Source organism: Mustelus asterias, chromosome 15 (assembly GCF_964213995.1).
Source record: "Mustelus asterias chromosome 15, sMusAst1.hap1.1, whole genome shotgun sequence".
Classification (NCBI taxonomy): domain Eukaryota; kingdom Metazoa; phylum Chordata; class Chondrichthyes; order Carcharhiniformes; family Triakidae; genus Mustelus; species Mustelus asterias.
In genome coordinates this window covers 68,485,195-68,505,077 of record NC_135815.1, presented here as the reverse complement: position 1 = coordinate 68,505,077, position 19,883 = coordinate 68,485,195, and the positions used below count along the sequence as shown (strand labels likewise).

The 19,883-nt window shown below is 42.6% G+C and overlaps 1 protein-coding gene across 7 annotated transcripts in view; it reads right to left on the bottom strand.

Moving 5' to 3' along the window:
- snx14 (sorting nexin 14) overlaps positions 1–19,883 on the bottom strand; it is a 175,243-nt gene that overhangs the window by 58,631 nt on the left and 96,729 nt on the right. For all 7 annotated transcript variants that reach the window (XM_078230055.1, XM_078230061.1, XM_078230059.1 and 4 more), the window contains 7 exons: positions 18,150–18,333; positions 9,748–9,831; positions 9,154–9,254; positions 7,048–7,159; positions 5,944–5,984; positions 3,130–3,249; positions 1,684–1,807 (listed from right to left, as the gene is read on the bottom strand). In XM_078230055.1, coding sequence (XP_078086181.1) covers positions 1,684–1,807; positions 3,130–3,249; positions 5,944–5,984; positions 7,048–7,159; positions 9,154–9,254; positions 9,748–9,831; positions 18,150–18,333 — 766 coding nt within the window. The remainder of the gene's footprint in view (positions 1–1,683; positions 1,808–3,129; positions 3,250–5,943; positions 5,985–7,047; positions 7,160–9,153; positions 9,255–9,747; positions 9,832–18,149; positions 18,334–19,883) is intronic.

The following is a 19,883-nucleotide window of genomic DNA, read 5'->3' as shown; positions in this document are numbered from 1 at the left end:
GTCAATTTTCGGCAAGCTATTTGTGTCCTCTACCGTGAAGACCGACACAAAAAACGTGTTTAAGGCCTCGGCCATTTCCTCGTTTCCCATTATTAAATCCCCCTTCTCGTCTTCGAAGGGTCCAACATTTACATTAGCTACTCGTTTCCTTTTTATATATTTGTAAAAACTTTTACTATCAGTTTTTATATTTTGTGCTAGTTTAGTTTCATAATCTTTCTTTCCTTTCTTTATCGCTTTCTTAGTAGTTCTTTGTTGTTTTTTTAAAGCTTTCCCAATCTTCTAATTCCCCACTAGTTTTGGCCACTCTGTACACTTCGGTTTTTAATTTAATACTCTCCTTTATTTCCTTAGTTATCCACGGCTGATTATCCCTTTTCTTACATTCCTTCTTTATCACAGGAATATATTTTGGCTGAGTACTGAGAAAAATCTCCTTAAAAATCCGCCACTGTTGCTCAGCTGTCCTACCAACTAGTCTGCGCTCCCAGTCGACATTAGCCAATTCTGCCCTCATCCTATTGTACTCCCCTCTGTTCAAGCAGAGGACACTGGTTTGGGACCCTACTTTCTCACCCTCCATTTGTATTAGAAATTCAACCATATTGTGATCACTCATTCCAAGAGGATCCCTCACAAGAAGATCATTAATTTTACCTGTCTCATTACACAGGACCAGATCCAAGATAACTCGCTCCCTCATAGGTTCGGTACAGAGACACAAACTCTGTACAGATCCACATCAGAGACACAAACGCAGAGACACAAATTCAATTTACAGAATAATGATTGGAATGTTAACCAAGCTAATCAATGCTAATACAGCTAATCAAGTCTTAAAGGCACAGACAATGTGAGTGGAGAGAGCATTAAGCCAGGTTAAAGAGATGTGTATTGTCTCCAGACAGGACAGTTAGTGAGAGTTTGCAAGTCCAGGCAAGTTGTGGGGGTTACAGATAGTGTGATGTGAACCCAAGATCCTGGTTGAGGTCGTCCTCATGTGTGCGGAACTTGGCTATCAGTTTCTGCTCAGCGACCCTGCGGCGTCGTGTGTCATGAAGGCCGCCTTGGAGAACGCTTACCCGAAGATCAGAGGCTGAATGCCCGTGACCGCTGAAGTGCTCCCCAACAGGAAGAGAACAGTTTTGCCTTATGATTTTCGAGCGGTGTTCATTCATCCATTGTCGTAGCATCTGCATGGTTTCCCCAATGTATCATGCCTCAGGACATCCTTTCCTGCAGCGCATCAGGTAGACAACGTTGGCCGAGTTGCAAGTGTATGTACCGTGTACCTGGTGGATGCACCAGGAAAGGGGGGACACCGGGGGGGGGGGGGGGACGATCTGGATGCTGGGAGGTCTTTTCCACCATCTCCCAGCGATGTGCGCATGCGCGGGTTTCCGCTCGGCCCGTCGATTTCAGGCTCTTTGGCCCCGGCCCCCGAGCATTTAATGATATTCACGACTGGGACCTCTGCATTGCACAAAATGCAGTTTCAACTGAGAAGCTTAACTGAGAAAACAGTCGAGATTATGAACAGTTTTCCTGCCAATTCAACACTTTTGGGAGAATCACCCCCCATACGTCTGCAAAGCAAGATGTCACATTCAAGGAGCCACAATTCTGGAGGAAGCATATACATTTTAGTTCACATGTATAAGGTGAGTCTGGATGCTCACTTACCCACATACATCAGGTAATCATAAACACCATCTAATGTCATCATTTCCATGAAGTAGTTCTGGTTGTACTTCTTCTCTGTGCTTTCGGAGCGATTGGCATTATTTTTGTACAAGTCATTAAAGAGCTGAAAGAAAGGAGGCATTAACTACGAATGAACCGTCTTTCCTTCAACAGCATTCAAAAATGCGGCTTCACACCAACACATGCTGCCATTTACAATCGATGATTACTATCATGGTTTTAAAATGGAAAAAATATCTCGACACTTCTGTTGTTGCTCTCAGTGAGCCAGAGGACCAAGTGTGATGTGTGACACAAAATAAATGCAATGCTAATAGGAGAGAGAAAAATAGGATGAGATAAATATCAGCCATGATTAAATGCTAATAGGATGAGAAAAATATCAGTCATGATTGAATGGCGAGCAGACTCGATGGGCCGAGTGGCCTAATTCTGCTCCTATGTCTTATGGTCTTAAGGAGTGCATACTGTACAAAAGGCTTCTATCACATTATTAGTCAATCGCCTTCACTGTTGTGAACAACGAATTGGAATAAAATTGTGCATCTTTCAGCCATCTCTGTTGGGCAGACATTGCCACCCATGATGGGGGGACTGAATAGTAGATATAAGTTAAAAGTAACATACAAATAGGAGCACAAGTAGGGTATCTGGTCCTTCAAGATTGCCCTGCCATTTAGTACTGATTATGGATGATCTAATGCAACCCTATGTTCATGTATTATCCCCATGTCTCTTAAGCCTCTTCAGATACATTCAAAAACCCTATCATAAATATGTAAAAAGCAGGTACAGCATTACTGCTACACTTGAAATGAGATCTCTGGACATCAATGTCACAAAAATAATACAAAATCCTGACACCTAGGAATAGGTGTGGTAAATATGCTGTATATAAATTTTACCCTTTGTTACAAAGATTATGTAAATTCTGAAAATGACTGGATTTGTAAAGAGTTCATGATGGTCATTTTGTCAAAAGACAACATAAAAGCATTTACTTCAATTTTTGCATTTCATAAAATTCATTCATTTTCTTAAAATTTGCAACTCCTTAAACTGGGCAATTTTAATGTGAACTGAAACAGCCATTGTCCACCTTGGTCATATCGGAGCAGAGATTAATGGACCACTATCGCCACCTGCAGAAGACTAACAATAGTGAAATCTCAGTGTAATAAAGAAAGTTCAAAACTATTAAATTCAGTAAACTTATCCACTTCTACTGCTTCCAAATTACCAAATTTATGGACACACAAAAACTGATGAGACAACTGTAGTCCCATTGATGAATAATTTATTCATCAATAACTGTGCTACTATTTCAAATCACACTTGAACAGTGTTTATTACAACAAAAAAAAGGATCATAACTGATTGGCCTTTCCCACAAATCACCTGCCAAATACACACTCTCAAACTGACCTTCTTATTGTTTTCCGAAGTAGGACTGAGAATGGTGAGCTCCGGCCTGCTTGGTTTAGGTTTGGGAGCCTCACAAGAATTGATGAATGCTGTGAGGAATGACTCCAGATGTTGGCCTTTCTATACAACAGCAACAGGGGAATAACAGATGCATAAATTATACAGAAGATGCAATATGTAGAAAGTAAAGAAACAGGTACAAGTATAAAATTAGAACAATGCAGCAGAACAGAAAAAAGCCAAATAAAAGTTGATACAGTGGATATTTTATATCCTGTTAAGAATTTTAGTTAAAACACTTTTTTGAAAAGACACCCCAATGCTGAACTGATATCCCTCAAAAGTCGCAGGTTCATTGAACAGTCTTTAGAGAAAGTCACTCGGAGTTACCGGGTCTCTGTTCGTATGGCAGCAGTCAACAACCCGGCCTTCATTCTCACAGCAGCAGGAGGAGAAAATAATGCACGTGCCGACTCTGATAACTCCAGTATCTCCTGCTTAAAACTGGCATGCTTTGCAGACTGGGTTTATACCCCACCTCCACATTTAAACTGCCCAAGTGCACAATAAATATCAAGGAAGATCATGTGGATGGTCGAAGGTATCCAACACATTTGAAACCACACCTCATGCTTCCAGGAGGAGGGAAAAGAACTTGTGGTTCACCAAATGCCTGTGAAAATACTGCACAGTAATTTATTACTGTCCCAGGTTAGGATAAAATCAAACAACTAAAGTAATTCACAATTCTTTATATCTAATTTTATTTCAATATTTATTAGTTTTTGATCACTGAGATTTAGTGATCAAGTGAATGAATCGACTTGGAGGAGTCTGGCCTGACCGTGTGACAGAGTTATAGAGGTTTACAGCATGGAAACAGGCCATTTGGCCCAACTTGGCCATGCCATCCAGTTTTTACCACTAAGCTAGTCCCAATTGCCTGCATTTGGCCCATGGACCTCAATACCCATCTTACCCATGTAACAGTCTGAATGCTTTTTAAAAGACAAAATTGTACCCCTCTCTACTAGTGCCTCTGGCAGCTCGTTCCAAGCACTCACCACCCTTTGAATGAAAAATAAATCACCCCTCTGGACTCTTTTGTATCTCTCCCCTCTCACTTTAAACCTATGCCCTCTAGTTTTTGACTCTCCTAACTTTGGGAAAAGATATTGACCATCTAGCTGACCTATGACCCTCATTATTTTATAGACCCCTATAAGATCACCCCCAAGTCTCCTACGCTCCAGGGAAACAAGTCCCAGTCTATCCAGCCTCTCCTTATAACTCAAACCATCAAGTCCAGGTAGCATCCTAGCATATCTTTTCTGCATTCTTTTTAGTTTAGTTTCTGCATTCTTTTTAGTTTCTATAATAGGGTGACCAGAACTGTACACAGTCTTCCAAGTGTGGCCTTTCTAATGTCTTGTACAACTTCAAGACGTCACAACTCTTGTATTCAATTTTCTGACCAATGAAACCAAGCATGCCAAATGCCTTCTTCACCACCCTGTTCACCTGTGATTCCATTTTCAAGGAGCTATGAACCTATACTCCTAGATCTCTTTATTCTATAACTCTCCCCAATGCCCCAACATTAACTGAGTGGGTCCTGTCCCAATTCTATCTACCAAAATACATCACCTCACATTTATTGAAATTAAACGCCATCTGCCATTCATCGGCCCACTGGCTCAATTGATCAAAATCCCGTTGCAATCCTAGATAACCTTCTTCACTGTCCACTATGCCACCAATCTTGGCGTCATCTGCAAACCTACTAACCATGCTTCTCATCCAAATGATTAATATAAATAACAAATAACAGTGGACCCAGCACTGATCCCTGAGGCACACCACTGATCACAGGCCTCCAACCCTCTGCAACCACTCTCTCCCTTCTATTATCAAGCCAATTTTGTATCCAATTGGCTATCTCACCCTGGATTCTGAGAGATTTAACCTTATGAGTTAATAGTTAAAATGATAAGACTGCTGACAGGCTCGTAGTCAATGGCCTTTCATTCTCATGGTTTTGTCATGATGCCAGGCTCAGTAAACTGATCCCATCCAGGTTTCTCAACCATGTTAGCAGCAGTCAAGCTTTCAACAGAAGCATGTACATGAAAAGAATGAGCAGGAATGACAATCCACCAGGGGCCTAGGCTGAGTTAGCTGATAGTAGCTGGAACAGCTTTGCAACATCAAATGGCAGAATTGGGTCAGACAAGTGCACAGAGACCACCAGGAATTAATAAGCTAAATAAAGGTGAAGCTAAAAAGTAAACAAAACTCTGCAAACTCAGCGGGTTAGGCAGCATCTGCTGAGATGAAACAGGGAATTCAAAATGGACCCTTTGTAAAAAAACTTTTGACACACTAAGTGTACTTGTTTCACATTTCCAACTGCAGGTATTTTCTTGTTGAAGCATGAAGCCAAGTTAGACTCCTCTAGCATAGCCAATGAATCAGCTGACTCATGAGGTCCACATAGATTAGTAGCTTTCCTGCCAATTTTTATCAAGGAGACTTGTTTCAATATTAAGGCCTTCTTTCTCATGGACATATTTGAGGTAGTATTCACCAATAATGTATAAAATATGTGTACCAGATGATGGTGGGAGTAAGAGAAATAGGATGAATAGGGAGTTGGGAAAAAAAATCCAAGGGCAAATTAGCAATAGCTAATCTCTTGCATTCCCCGGCAGCTCATCATAGCTGGAAACTTGGGAACAGGTTATCTGCTGACTTCAGGCTGGTGTGCAGGTGGAACGACTGCAAATAAAATTATAAAATATATTTGCAACTTACCTCCTTTATTAGCTTTCCAGGGACAGACTTGATAATCTTCCCTACAACAGATAACATAATATTACATGTGATGAAATCTAATTCACTCAGGTGAAATGGTTTGTAGTCTAATGCTATTTAAACAATTCCATCTAAACTTTTACAATAGTTATATCCATAAAGGAATTACTATAATTCATTTTTATTATTCCAGCCTGAGGTGTCTGTTCATGTTTCCTTCCAGACTGATGTTGGGATTTAGCAGTATATGGGGAATTACAATATTTCTCAAAATGGTCAAACGCACAAGGACACACGCACAAACCCCAATTTTAACTCAATAAAATTCTAGGGGTCGTGAGAGAAACCCCCATGGATCCCACAGCTTGAGACCTGGATCATTCGGATGGTTATGATTCTCCTGGTATGAGCAACATAAAGGTATACAAGAACAAAAACTGAGGTGTCTGCTCAACACCACCTTGGACCCAATTGACAGACCCCAGCATAAGATGGTGCGGGTTGCAGAGCCCATTGGGAAGGAAAAAGAAAAGCCGCAATAACCAAAGCCAAAGAACTGCTCGAGAGGCCCCACAGCAGCCCTGCTCCGCTGACCTTCAAGGAATCCTTCTGATGATTACAAAAATTAAGCTTATTTTGGCACTGCTTGGTCATGCTGCCTAAACTTTTCACACCGTTATCTGATTTGCTGCAGCAGCAAAAAAAATTACTTACGATGCTAGAAAAAAAACGTCAAAATCTCTCTGCCTTCAGCTAAGGAGGCAGCTCGTACTGCCCATGTTTTCAACTAACACCCACTGTACAGTAACACAAGCATGTTGCTGACAAATGTTTGTTCTAGCCTCACCAATGCATTTTTATTTATCTCAATATAAAAAGATACAAAAGCCCAAGTCTCCAACATGAATATCCTCTTAAAGTTCAAAACTTTGTCTACTCCGATGATGCTCACAGTTATCTTACAGAACAGCAAATTTAAATCATAGAAACCCTACAGTACAGAAAGAGGCCATTCGGCCCATCAAAATTCTTTTAATTAAAGAACAAAATTAACTGGACTGTCAGGTAACGTGCAATATAGTGTGAAGAGGACTTTATACTCACCCAGATTTACATCTGGAAGAATTTTCTCAAGAAACTGTGATTCACAGCCATCGGGGGATAGAAAATCAGCCAGAAGTTGGCTGTTACTTAGTTCGGGATGTTTCTGCAAATTCTATTAATAAAGTTCAAGAAAAATAAAATCAACTTCATGACTTTAATGGGGCATTCAAACTTTGCAGACTATTTTCTGAATGGGTCATTCTACCCCACTTAATATAAACCAAGTTAGCACTTACTTTAGAATGTACAGCCCTCAGAACATCAAGGTTAACAATGTGACCAGAATTGATATGAAACATTCAAGTATAACTGAAGACCATTCATTCGCAAGCAATTTCTGCATTTCCTTTAAAAGGTGTTACCGTTACCTCTGGTGTTCCCAAAGGATCAAATCTATTTCTATCTGCCCCCTGGCAAGATCATTTGAAAACACATCAGATTCCTGATGTACGTTGCTGACACTAACCTCCACCATCTCCCTCAACCTCTCTACTCTCTCTAAATGTCATATTGCTTGACGGACATCCAGAACTGGATGGGGAGTAATTTGCATCAATTAAATCTTTGCCACCAACTCCATCTCATTCTGTGAAAACTGGCTGAAGCTACTCCAATAGTCTGCAATCTTGGTATCATACCTGACCACACATCCACCAAGACTGCCAATTTCCAACTCCATAACATTGCCCCACTCCACCTCTGCAGGAATGATGATATAATTTCAAGGCAGGACTGTGTGGAGGTGGAGGGAAACTTGCAGGTGATAGCATTCCAATGCTTCTGCTGCGCTTACCACCTTCCTGGTTTGCAAAGTGCTGTCAAAGGAGCCTTGGCAAGTTGCTATAGTGCATCACTGGTAGAGACACTGAATGTTTAAGTTGGTGGACAGGGTGCCAATCAAGCAGGCTGCTTTGTCCTGGATTCTGGCAAGCTTTGAGTCTTGTTGCTTCTTCACTCATCTAGGCATTTTGCAGTCCTGACTGGTGCCTTCTCAAGGTGGACAGGCTTTGGGGATCAGGAGTGAGTTACTTGCCATAGAATTCTGATCTGCTCTGGTAGCCACAGTATTTATGTGGCTGGTCCAGTTCAGTTTCTGATCAATGGTAACCTCAGGACATTGACCATGGGGGATTCAGCAAGGGTAATGCCTTGAATGTCATGGGGAGGGGGTTAGATTCTCTCTTTTTGAAGATGGTCATTTTCTGGCATTTGTGCAGCATAAATGTTTCATGTCACTTAGCCCCAACCTGAACATTGTCCAGGTCTTGCTGTGTGTGTGAATGGACTGCTTCAGTAGCTGAGGAGACACAAGTGGTGCTGAACATTGTGCAATCATTCTTTTGAACTTATGATGGAGGGAAGATCAATGAGAAAGCAGTTGATGATGGTTGGTGCTAGGACAGAGCCGAATAGGACGAGATTTGTACTGTGTGTGTGTGTGGGGGGGGGGGGGGGGGGGGGGGGGGGGGAGGGGGGGGGGGGGGGAGGGGGGGGGGGGAGAAGAGAGAGAGAGAGAGAAAGAGAGAGAGAGAAAGAAAGAGTGCCATGATGCCACCACCAACACAATCTTCCCCTCACTCCTCTCAGCATTCCGCCAGGGGGGGGGGGGGGGGGGGGTGGAGAGAAGAGATCGCAAAGGATATGGGGGAAGGTGGGATCAGGCTATTGAGTTGGATGATCAGATATGATTATAATGAATGGTGGAGCGGCTCAAAGGGCTGAATGCCCTACTCCTCCTCTTATTCTCTATGTTTCAATAAGGTCCTCAACCAGATTGGCAATACAAGCTCTAGAAGCGTCCCTGTAATAACTAGCATGTGGATTCACCACAAATACAGGCACTCCCGCAAAGTGTCAGAGGAGCCACAAAGCAGGAGCCAAAAATAATTAGAGGAAGAAAAGAAAGATTCATAAATATACACCATCTTGGGGATTTGTGCATTGATGCATGAGTTTTTGGGTATTCTATGTTACACCAATGCATTTTTGTCATAGAATTCTCAGTTTTGCAAACAGTGACATGAATTTTGTCTTAAACTGAGTTGAAGTCATGCTCAGTACACTGAAAGCACGTTCAAATGCATCAACAAGTTATATTTGATGTACCTGCAGGTATTCCTGAAATTCTTCTCGCTTAGAGTTTAGGAAATCAAAGTTCTTGGATCCAATGAGTCTCTTTGAAGGAAGCTGCGCATCTGGGAAAGATCCTAAAAACACAAACCAGCAAATGAATTGCTTAAACAGGATCTGACCAAAATCTCATTTTGAAGGATTTAATCAATACTTAATACATTAGAAATGCATTCAACAATCCAAGATCTTAAACTGCTTTCTTTGGATATTTTAATCAACTATGTCTTTGGTACAAGATGTTGCTTAACTAACAATGGTCAACAATGCTTCACTAGCTTTACATTTTATCTCTTCTGTTTCACAGTTTCTCATTACAAGTTCCTCAACATGTATTTGATTAACTATCGCACAAAGCATGCTATGTACCTTCTGGGCTATAAATACAGAATGGCAAAGTATAGATTCAACACAATATGGTTATCATCTCAAAAACTGAATGTAAATAGGAAACAATTTCCAAAATTAGACGCACAATGGTCTGTATTCAAAAATACACCCTATCGTGTTGTTTTAAATTCATGAGTGGGACTGGTTCATTCGGTATACAGATTTACATCAACACTTTACCGTGAAATTCTGTAAGCTTCGATTCAAGGACGTAAAACTCAAAATATCTTCGGTAAACAAAGCAGCTTTCACTTTCATGTCCCTCTGAAAAGCAGAATAGATTTAACAGTAAACAGCTACAAAAGCATTAAAGGAATGCATTAATATGTAAAGCTCAAACCAAAATCATTCTTCTTGTTATAATTAAACATGCTTTTAGGTGCAGCTGCAACATTTGGTCAGAGGTGTTGAAGAGCAAGAGAAATTCAGGAACAGTGTATAAAGAAACACTATACCTATGATGTAGCTTTAATGACAGAAAATGGTCACTAGAGAATGAAGGAAATATTCTGGTCTAGCAGCATTGGTGGAAAGAAAAACTAAGTTAACATTTCATGTCAAGGTTAACTGAACTGAGTCGAAGGACAAGAGGAGAGGGCCAGAGTGGAAGAGGACAGGGGCAGAATGCAGGAGGGCTCCCCACTATAGGGGGAGCCTGCCCCTACAAGGGGAAGGGCCTACCTCCACCTGGGGAAGGAGATAGGATCCCCACAAGGTGAAGGGGCTAGGGCACCCCCCAACCCCCAGAAAGGGAAAAAGGCCCCACATGGGAAAGGGGGGCCCACAAACTGGGGAGGGGTCAAGTGACGGAATGGAGGAAACAGGAGGAGGGAGTGGAGGAGATGGAATGATGCAATTGAGTTGAATGCAGTGGAGGGCACAACCAGGCTAAGTGGGGATGACACAAACCAGAGCAGGCCATTTAGCTCCTCTAGTCTGGTCTGCTATTTAATTTGATCCTGGTTGATATGTCCTCAACCACATTCACCAATCTCTGCTTCATATCCCTTCATACACTAATGTGACACTAATCTGTTATCTCCATTGTGCCAGCTTTAACTGACCTTCCATTAACATCCATTTGGAGAGTCTGATCTAGGTTTCTACTAGTCTTTGGATGAAAAAGTCCTTTTTGATTTAATTCCAGAATGGCACTAATTTTAAATTTGCATCTTCTCTTTGTAGCCATCTCCATTGGTGTTGGCATAGTGATAGTATCACTGGTCTACAAATCCAGGGGTTAAAATCCCCCAACCCCCATGACAATTTGTGGAATTCAATATAATTCGGACATTAAAAGCTCTCTCAGTAACAGTGAGCATGAAATGATTGTTGATTATTATTAAAACACATCAGGTTTATTAATGTTCTTTAGGGAAGGAAATCTGCTGTCCTTACCTGGTCTGGCCTACATGTGACTCCAGACCCACAGCATGTGGTTGACTCTTAAATGCCCTCTGAAATGACCTAGCAAGCCACTCCTGTAAGATCAAACTGCTACAGAAAGGTGGACCACCCAGCATTGACAACAATAATGGCAAACACAGCCCTGTCAACCTTGTCCTCCTTACTAATATCTGGGGGCTTATGCCAAAATTGGGAGAGTTGTCTCACAAACTAGTCAAGCAACAGCCTGTGCATCACACTCACAGAATCATACTTTACAGACAATAGGCGGGATTTTCCAGCCACGCTCACCCCGAAATCAGAAAATCCCACCCGGAGGTCAATGGATCTTTCCATGGTCTGCTCCAATTCCCATGGCAGGTGGAACGGGAAAATTCGCCTCAATGTCACACCACCATCACACCAGAGGTGACGGCGCAGTGGTACACAATCAAGAGGGAGCTGTCCTAGGAGTTTTCAACACTGGCTCTGGACCCATGAAGTCACATGGCATTAAGTCAAACATGGGTAAGGAAACCTGCTGATTACAACCTACTCTCCACCCCGCTCTCCCCTTCTGCTGATAAATCTGTACACCACGTTGAATACCACTTTAAGGAAGCATTGTGGGGAGGCAAAGGCACAGAATGTACTCTCAATGGAGGGACTCCAATCACCAAGAATGGCTCGATAGCACAGCTACTAATAGAGCTGGCCTAATCCGAAAGGACATAGCAGTTAGACTGGGTCTGCGGCAGGTGGTGAAGGAACCAAGAGGGGAAAACCTACTTGACCTCATCCTCACCAATCTACCTGCTGCAAATGCATCTGTTCATAGCTGTTCAGTACAGCACAGACATCTACATGGCAATGTGGAAAATTGCCCAGGTATGTCCTGTACACAAAAAGCAGGATAAATCAAATCCAGCCAATTAACAACCCATCAGCCTACTCATCAACAGTGATGGAAGGGGTTATCAATGATGCTCTCAAGTGGCAGCTGTGGCCTTTTGCCAAGATCAAGCATCAGATTAAGTCCAGGGTGGGGTGCAATGCCTTATCTTCAGATTGGATCTTGTTTGTCTCTCTTGGGGGCACCATGAATTGGATTCAACTAGAATTTGAATTTAGTTTTTGAAGCAAGCAAAGAATGGATTTGGGTTTGCCCGATGCATTCTGAACACTGGCTTTGTAACTTTAAGTATGAAGTTAAAAAAATGTTTAAAACCTGCCCACTGACAATCAGTTTGGTTTCCACCAGGGCTACTCAGCTCCTGACCTCATTACAACCTTGGTTCTGTCAAGGACTAAAGAGCTGAACTCTAGACGCGAGGATTGTCCTTGACATCAAGGCAGCATTTGACTGACTGTAGCATCAAGGACCATAAGACCATAAGACCATAAGACATAGGAGCGGAAGTAAGGCCATTCGGCCCATCGAGTCCACTCCACCATTCAATCATGGTTGATTTCAACTCCATTTACCCGCTCTCTCCCCATAGCCCTTAATTCCTCGAGAAATCAAGAATTTATCAATTATAAGGAAAACTGAAGTCAATGGGAATCAGGGGAAACTCTCCACTGGCTGGAGTCATACTTCACAAAGGAAGATGGTTGTGGTTGTTGGAGTCAATCATCTCAGTCATGGGATATCACTGCAGGAGTTCCTCAGTATAATGCCCTAGGCCCAACCATGTTCAGCTGCTTCATCAGTGACCTTCCCTCCATCATCAGGTCGAGTGAGGATGTTCACCGCTGATTGCACAATGTTCAGCACCATTTGCAGTTCCTCAGATACTGAAGCAGTCCATGTCCATGTGCAGCAAGCCCTGGACAACATTCAGGCTTGGGCTTTTAGGGACAATTAACATTCCTGCCACACAAGTGCCAGACAATGATCATCTCCAATAATGATTACAACCTACTCTCCACCCCGCTCGATGGTCCCCCACGACTTGCCTGGACTTGCAAAATCTCACTAACTGTCCTGGCTGGAGACAATACACATCTCTTTAACCTGTGCTTAACCCTCTCTCCACTCACATTGTCTGTACCTTTGAGACTTGGATTACCTGTAAAGACTCGCATTCCAACCATTATCTTGTAAATTGAGTTTGTATCTGTATATGACCTGTTTGTGAACACAAGTCCTCACTCACCTGATGAAGAAGCCTGAGACTCCGAAAGCTAGTGCTGCCAAATAAACATGTTGGACTTTAACTTGGTGTTGAGAGACTTCTTACTGTGCATCTCCAACAAGACAGAATTGATCTGACCATCGCCCCATGACGCATTATCATTGCTGAATCCCCCTCTAACAACATCCTGGGGGAAGGGGGCGGTTACCACTACGCAGAAACTAAACTGGACAAGCCATGTAAATACCGTGGCTACAAGAGCAGGTCAAAGGTTGGGAATTCTGCAGCATAACTCAGTTCCTGACTCTCCAAAACCTGTCCACCATCTCCAAGGCTCAGTTCAAGATTGTGACAGAATGCACTCTACTTACCTGGATGAGTGCAGCTCCAACAACACTCAAAGCTGGACAATATCCAGGACAAAGTAGCTGCTTCACTGGCATCCTATTCACCACCTTAAATATTTATTCCCTCTAACATCGACACACAGTAGGAGGACGCAATGCAGCAACTCACCATACTCATAGAACATGGAAACCCTACAGTGCAGAAGGAGGCCATTCGGCCCATCGAGTCTGCACCGACCACAATCCCACCCAGGCCCTACCCCCACATATTTTACCCGCTAATCCCTCTAACCTACGCACCCCAGGACTCTAAGGGACAATTTTTAACCTGGCCAATCAACCTAACCCGCACATCTTTGGACTTGACAGAAACTTCCGAACCCCCAACCTCTGCCATCTGGAAGGACAAGGGCAACAGATACATGGAAACACCACCACCTGCAAGTTCGCCACAAAACCAAACTGACTTGGGACTATATCAGCATTCCTTCACAGTCACTGGGTCAAAATCCTGAAATTCTGCCCCCAACAGCACAGTGGGTTTACTTACACAACATGGACTGCAGCAGTTCAAGAAGCTGGTTCACCATCACCTCCTTCATAACATGTAGGGATGGGCAATAAATGCCAGCCTAGCCAATGATGCCCACATGCTGTGAAGACTACATTTAAAATAATTGTTTCTCATCTTCCTATTGCAGGGGAAGAGGAATATTGATTTGCATATCATCACCAGCACAAACAAAATGATCAGCTGTGCCTAAGATTTTAAAAACGGAGTTGATTCCCCCTGGAATTATATGGTGCAGCATCTTCTACAGAAATTAGTTATAATAGCAAAAATTAACTTTCCACACAACTTGGAATTCTGCAGCAACTCCTCTTTAATCCTGTTAATTACTATTTTTGTAAAGGTTTTCTTATTTAACATCGAACAGTAGTTATTTACCATCACAATCACAATATTTTCACTGTGCTGGCTTCAAATTGTAATGCAACAAATCTGTTCTGACGATCAATTTGGAATTGCAACTCACATTAAGCGACCATATGGAACAAGGGATAGCAACTGTGCTGAATTTGAGAGTTCCCATTAACACAGGATCAAACTGTGTTACGTCAAGCTAGCTGTCTCCATTAAAATAACACACAACAGGGGAGTGTATTATTTAAAGCAGGTTTATGTATCACTCAAAAATGTTTACCAAAATATATTTTAAATGTTTTGTTGCTGAATTTGATATTGAAGTCAGAATTGGTGTTCCTAATACTCACAGCAGCACAAGTGACTGGAATCATGCCTGGCAAAGGATCAACAGCAGCAGAAAATAAACATATTAATGGCTCGGTGGCACAGTGGTTAGCACTGCTGCCACACAGCGCTAGGGACCCGGGTTTAATTCCGGCCTCGGGTCACACCTTTGGACTGTGGGAGGAAACTGGAGCACCCGGAGTAAACCCATGCAGACACGGGGAGAACGTGCAAACTCAACACAGACAAAGATGTGTAGATTAGGTGGATTGGCCATGGTAATTTGATCTAGGATCTTAGGAGCTTTATAGAAATCATAGAAACCCTACAGTACAGAAAGAGGCCATTCGGCCCATCGAGTCTGCACCGACCACAATCCCACCCAGGCCCTACCCCCACATCCCCACATATTTTACCCACTAATCCCTCTAATCTACACATCCCAGGACACTAAGGGGCACTTTTAGCATGGCCAATCAACCTAACCCGCACATCTTTGGACTGTGGGAGGAAACCGGAGCACCCGGAGGAAACCCACGCAGACACGAGGAGAATGTGCAAACTCCACACAGACAGTGACCCAAGCCGGGAATCGAACCCAGGCCCCTGGAGCTGTGAAGCAGCAGTGCTAACCACTGTGCTACCGTGCCGCCCATGATTAACAGTCAGAAATGCAACTGGGGACAGCTTAAAGTTTATATTTTCTAGTACTCGTTATGATCCCCAGAGAGACCAGTAACATTTTTAAAAGATATTTGAATAGGTTGAGGGAGCTAGGGCTGTTCTCTCTGGAGCGGAGGAGACTGAGGGGAGACTTAATAGAGGTTTATAAAATGATGAAGAGGATAGATAGAGTGAACGTTCAAAGACTATTTCCTCGGGTGGATGGAGCTATTACAAGGGGGCATAACTATAGGGTTCGTGGTGGGAGATATAGGAAGGATATCAGAGGTAGGTTCTTTACGCAGAGAGTGGTTGGGGTGTGGAATGGACTGCCTGCAGTGATAGTGGAGTCAGACACTTTAGGAACATTTAAGCGGTTATTGGATAGGCACATGGAGCACACCAGGATGATAGGGAGTGGGATAGCTTGATCTTGGTTTCAGATAAAGCTCGGCACAACATCGTGGGCCGCAGGGCCTGTTCTGTGCTGTACTGTTCTATGTTTCTATGTTTCTATGTAATCCCAGTAACTGATTGAAAAGACCACACAAGATTTCAAGTTTTAATACTTTAGTAAACAAGAGCAAAGCAACATTTACTAGTAAGACTTGCTTCCTTTCCCCTTTCCCAGCCAGGCAATTTCTAATCCAGGAGTGACTTTTGTTACAAGTTACCCTGGAGATCTCTCTCTCAACCCAAAGCTCCATGTCCTTCGAGATGGTAGCAGTCATGGCTTTGGAAGATGCTATCTAAGGAACCTTGGTGAATTCTTTCAGAACATCTTGTAGGTAGCACACACTGCTGCCACTGTGCATCGATGGTGGAGGGAATGAATATTTGTGGATGGAGTGCCATCAAGTGGGCTACTTTGCGCTGGATGGTGTTGAGCTTCTTGGGTGTTGTTGGAGCTACACTCATCCAGGCAAGGGGGGAGTATTCCATCACACTGCTGACTTGTGCTTTGTGGATGATGGACAGGCTTTGGGAAGTAGAGGCGAGTTATTCACCACAGGTTTCCTAGCCTTTGACCTGCTCTTGTAGCCACAGTATTTATATGGCTAATCCCATTCAGTTTCTGATCAATGGCATGTTGATAGTGGAGATTCAACGATGGTAATGCCATTGAATGTTAATTGGATAACACAGCAGCGCAATTAAGAGCCTTCAGCTTCTAGTGAAAAGTACAAGATTAGCCAAGTCCCACTCGTAAGGACTGACTGTACTCCATTTTGATGTACACCAAAATAAATACAGCTCCATAAATAAAAATGGTGTTGCAATTTATATCACATCTGACTTATTCTATTTAAATATTAAACTCTCTTGATCAAATCTCTTAGAAATTAACAGAAAATGAAGATAATGGCTTGTTCTTTATATACATGTATGACTCAATCATGAAATTATGCAGTGAACTCTTTCCTTTTCCCAACAGCCTTGCAATCCCCTCATTCTTCATGGGTGGGTAATGGAAAGCTGTTTGATGGGTTATCAGCTTAAACTGCAACAAAGCAAACTGAAATCCTGTCTGTCCTTTAATGATGGCAGCAATCAACTTCTGCCTGCCTCTATTCAGGCTTAGAGATTCTCAAGCCAAGAACAATTTAAATCCCCTCAGAAACTGCAGCCAAGTCTCCAATAAAACTTCAAGGGCTTGGACCCAGCAACTGCCGAAAAATGTATTTCCAAACATTTCAAGATGCACTGGAAAGCAAAGATCTGGCAGACTGACACCCCTCAAATAATGGCTGATGTAATTCTCTTCACTTTTCCCCTTCCTATCACTATGCACCTGGCCTATAGATCTCACTCTCTAAACACCTCCACACCTTACCTCCTGGCCTGACTTTCAAAAAGTTTCCTGAAAAGTGTGTGTGTGTGTATATATATATTATATAATATATATATATATATTATATATGTGTGCGTGCCTTCCTCTCTCAATAGACAGATTACAAGCTATTTAATCACATATCCAATTCCAACTAGGGTTGTGTATTACAATGTTGTTCTTAAACTATCATAAATTAAGATTTATTAACATTGCTCTCGGCCAGAACTTCTATCATGGAAATGTCTTTTTGCCTCATGGAATGGTTACAAGGCTTCAATTTGTCCATATATAGTCATTCCCCAATCACAGCATGGTCAGGTCTTTAACTACCCCAGGAAACTGAGCTCCCATTATTTTGTTTCATCATCTGATAAGAAACTATTCATTTTATTGTCCTGATAGAAATCACTTCATATGCCTGAAATCCCCAGAATTCTGGTTTGCCGAAGATTTATTGGCTTCCCCCATTGTGCAAGCTACATACTGCTTAAACAGCATCTAAATTCGTACAATGAAGATGGTCTCTTGGACATGTCAAAACTGTCTTTGGTTACAAGAAGAAAGAGGTACATTTCTTTCCCTACTCACAATGCCCAGTCTTGTTGCACCTCCTCAGTACTTTTACTTCACACAAATCAACTGTCATAAGTAGAAACTTGGTCAGTCTTTGCCCTCCCTAACTCTCGTGGCAACTGAACTATGCTATTTTTACACATCCTAAAACTCATCATATAGGTGACAGGTGAAGAATGGTCATTTGGATGAGCACAGTAAGAGTTTTAACAACACCAGGTTAAAGTCCAACAGGTTTATTTGGTAGCAAATGCCATTAGCTTTCGGAGCCCTGCTCCTTGGATGAGATACAGACAGGCTCCCACACTCATGAGACTGTATCCCAGGAATAATTAGAAAAATGGAATAGGGCATGGGAAGGAGGAGTGAAGGAATCACAGCTATCTTACCTGATCCATCATCATTTCGATCCACCTCAATACAGAAGACTGGGACTTTCTCTTTTTTACTGTCAAAGTAGAAGTCTAGAAATGGAATGCTTATTTTCCATGCAGAGAGATTACGCTGAGCATTGGGAGTGATTGCCAACTCTTCAAGTAAATCATCCTCAGACACAACCGTTGCTTCTTCAACCTGCAATAAAGCTCAACATGAAATGACAGCTTTTCATGGAGATGACAGAGTTCAATATCAAGGATGATCAGTCATCACAGAGCATCAACTTCTCTGTGTGTACAACATATTAGAAAAATCGAAGTTATGAAAAGATTGAGGAGACAAAGGGAAGAAAGGCTGCTTACCTAAAACAACCACATTCACGAATGTGAAAGTGGTGGGAATGACCTATACCTGATTACAGCGCCAGGGACCAGAGTTCGATTCCCAGCTTGAGTCACTGTCTGTGTGCAGTTTGCACATTCTCCCCGTGTCTGTGTGGGTTTCTTCCGGGTGCTCCAGTTTTCTCCTACAGTCCACAGATGTGCGGGTTAGGTGCACTGGCCATGCTAAATTTCCCTGGGATGCGTAGGTTAGAGGGATAAATATGTGGGGTTACGGGGATAGGCCCTGGGCGAGATTGTTGTTGGTGCAGACCCGATGGGCCAAATGGCTTCCTTCTGTACTGTAGGCACTCTATGATTCTATGAACTCACTTCCTATGAGTGGCAAAAATGGAGATGAAGAATGATTTCTAAAACAAATTGGAAAGGTGCTCGAGGGAAATAAGTCACAGGACAACGGGGATAGAGCAAGGGAATGGGGCTGTTTGGACTGCTCTACTGAAAATTGGCATGGGCTTGATGGGTTAAACGACCTCCTCCTGTGCCCTCACGACTGTATAGCAATGGAACCAAGCCTGAGGGTCTTTTACAGCTGGGTAGAAGACAAATGTTGGAGAGAATGCTATGTCCAACCGTCTCAAAGAATGGGTAGAAATATAGAAACTAGAAGCAGGAGTAAGCCATTCGGCCTTTCAAGTCATGGCTGATCAAAATCAATATCCTGATCTCATCTTCCCCCTCATATCCCTTGATCTTTTTAGCCCCAAGAGATATATCTAACACCAAGGATGAGCTGAGATAATTAAAGAAACAAGTGCAACTTTTTGAAATGGATTTCATAGTTTGTGTTGCCTCCCTCCATGTTAACCATGCCAGGTTGCCAGCCAAAAATCTCAGAACTTAACTATGACTATCGGCCGGGGCATTGAGTTTAAAAATTGGCAAGTCATGTTGCAGCTTTATGGAACCTTAGTTAGGCCGCACTTGGAATATAGTGTTCAATTCTGGTCACCACACTACCAGAAGGATGTGGAGGCTTTGGAGAGAGTACAGAAAAGATTTATCAGGATTTGCCTGGTATGGAGAGCATTAGCTATGAGGAGAGGTTGGAGAATCTTGGTTTGTTCTCACTGGAACGATGGAGGTTGCTGGGCGACCTGATAGAAGTCTACAAGATTATGAGGGGCATGGACAGAGTGGATAGTCAGAAGCTTTTACCCAGGGTGGAAGAGCCAATTACTAGGGGGCATAGGTTTAAGGTGCGAGGATCAAGGTTGAAAGGAGATGCATGAGGCAAGTTTTTGTTTTTACACAGAGGGTGGTGGGTGCCTGGGACGCGCTGCTGGGAGAGGTAGTGGAAGCAGATAAGATGGTGACTTTTAAGGGGAGTCTTGACAAATACAT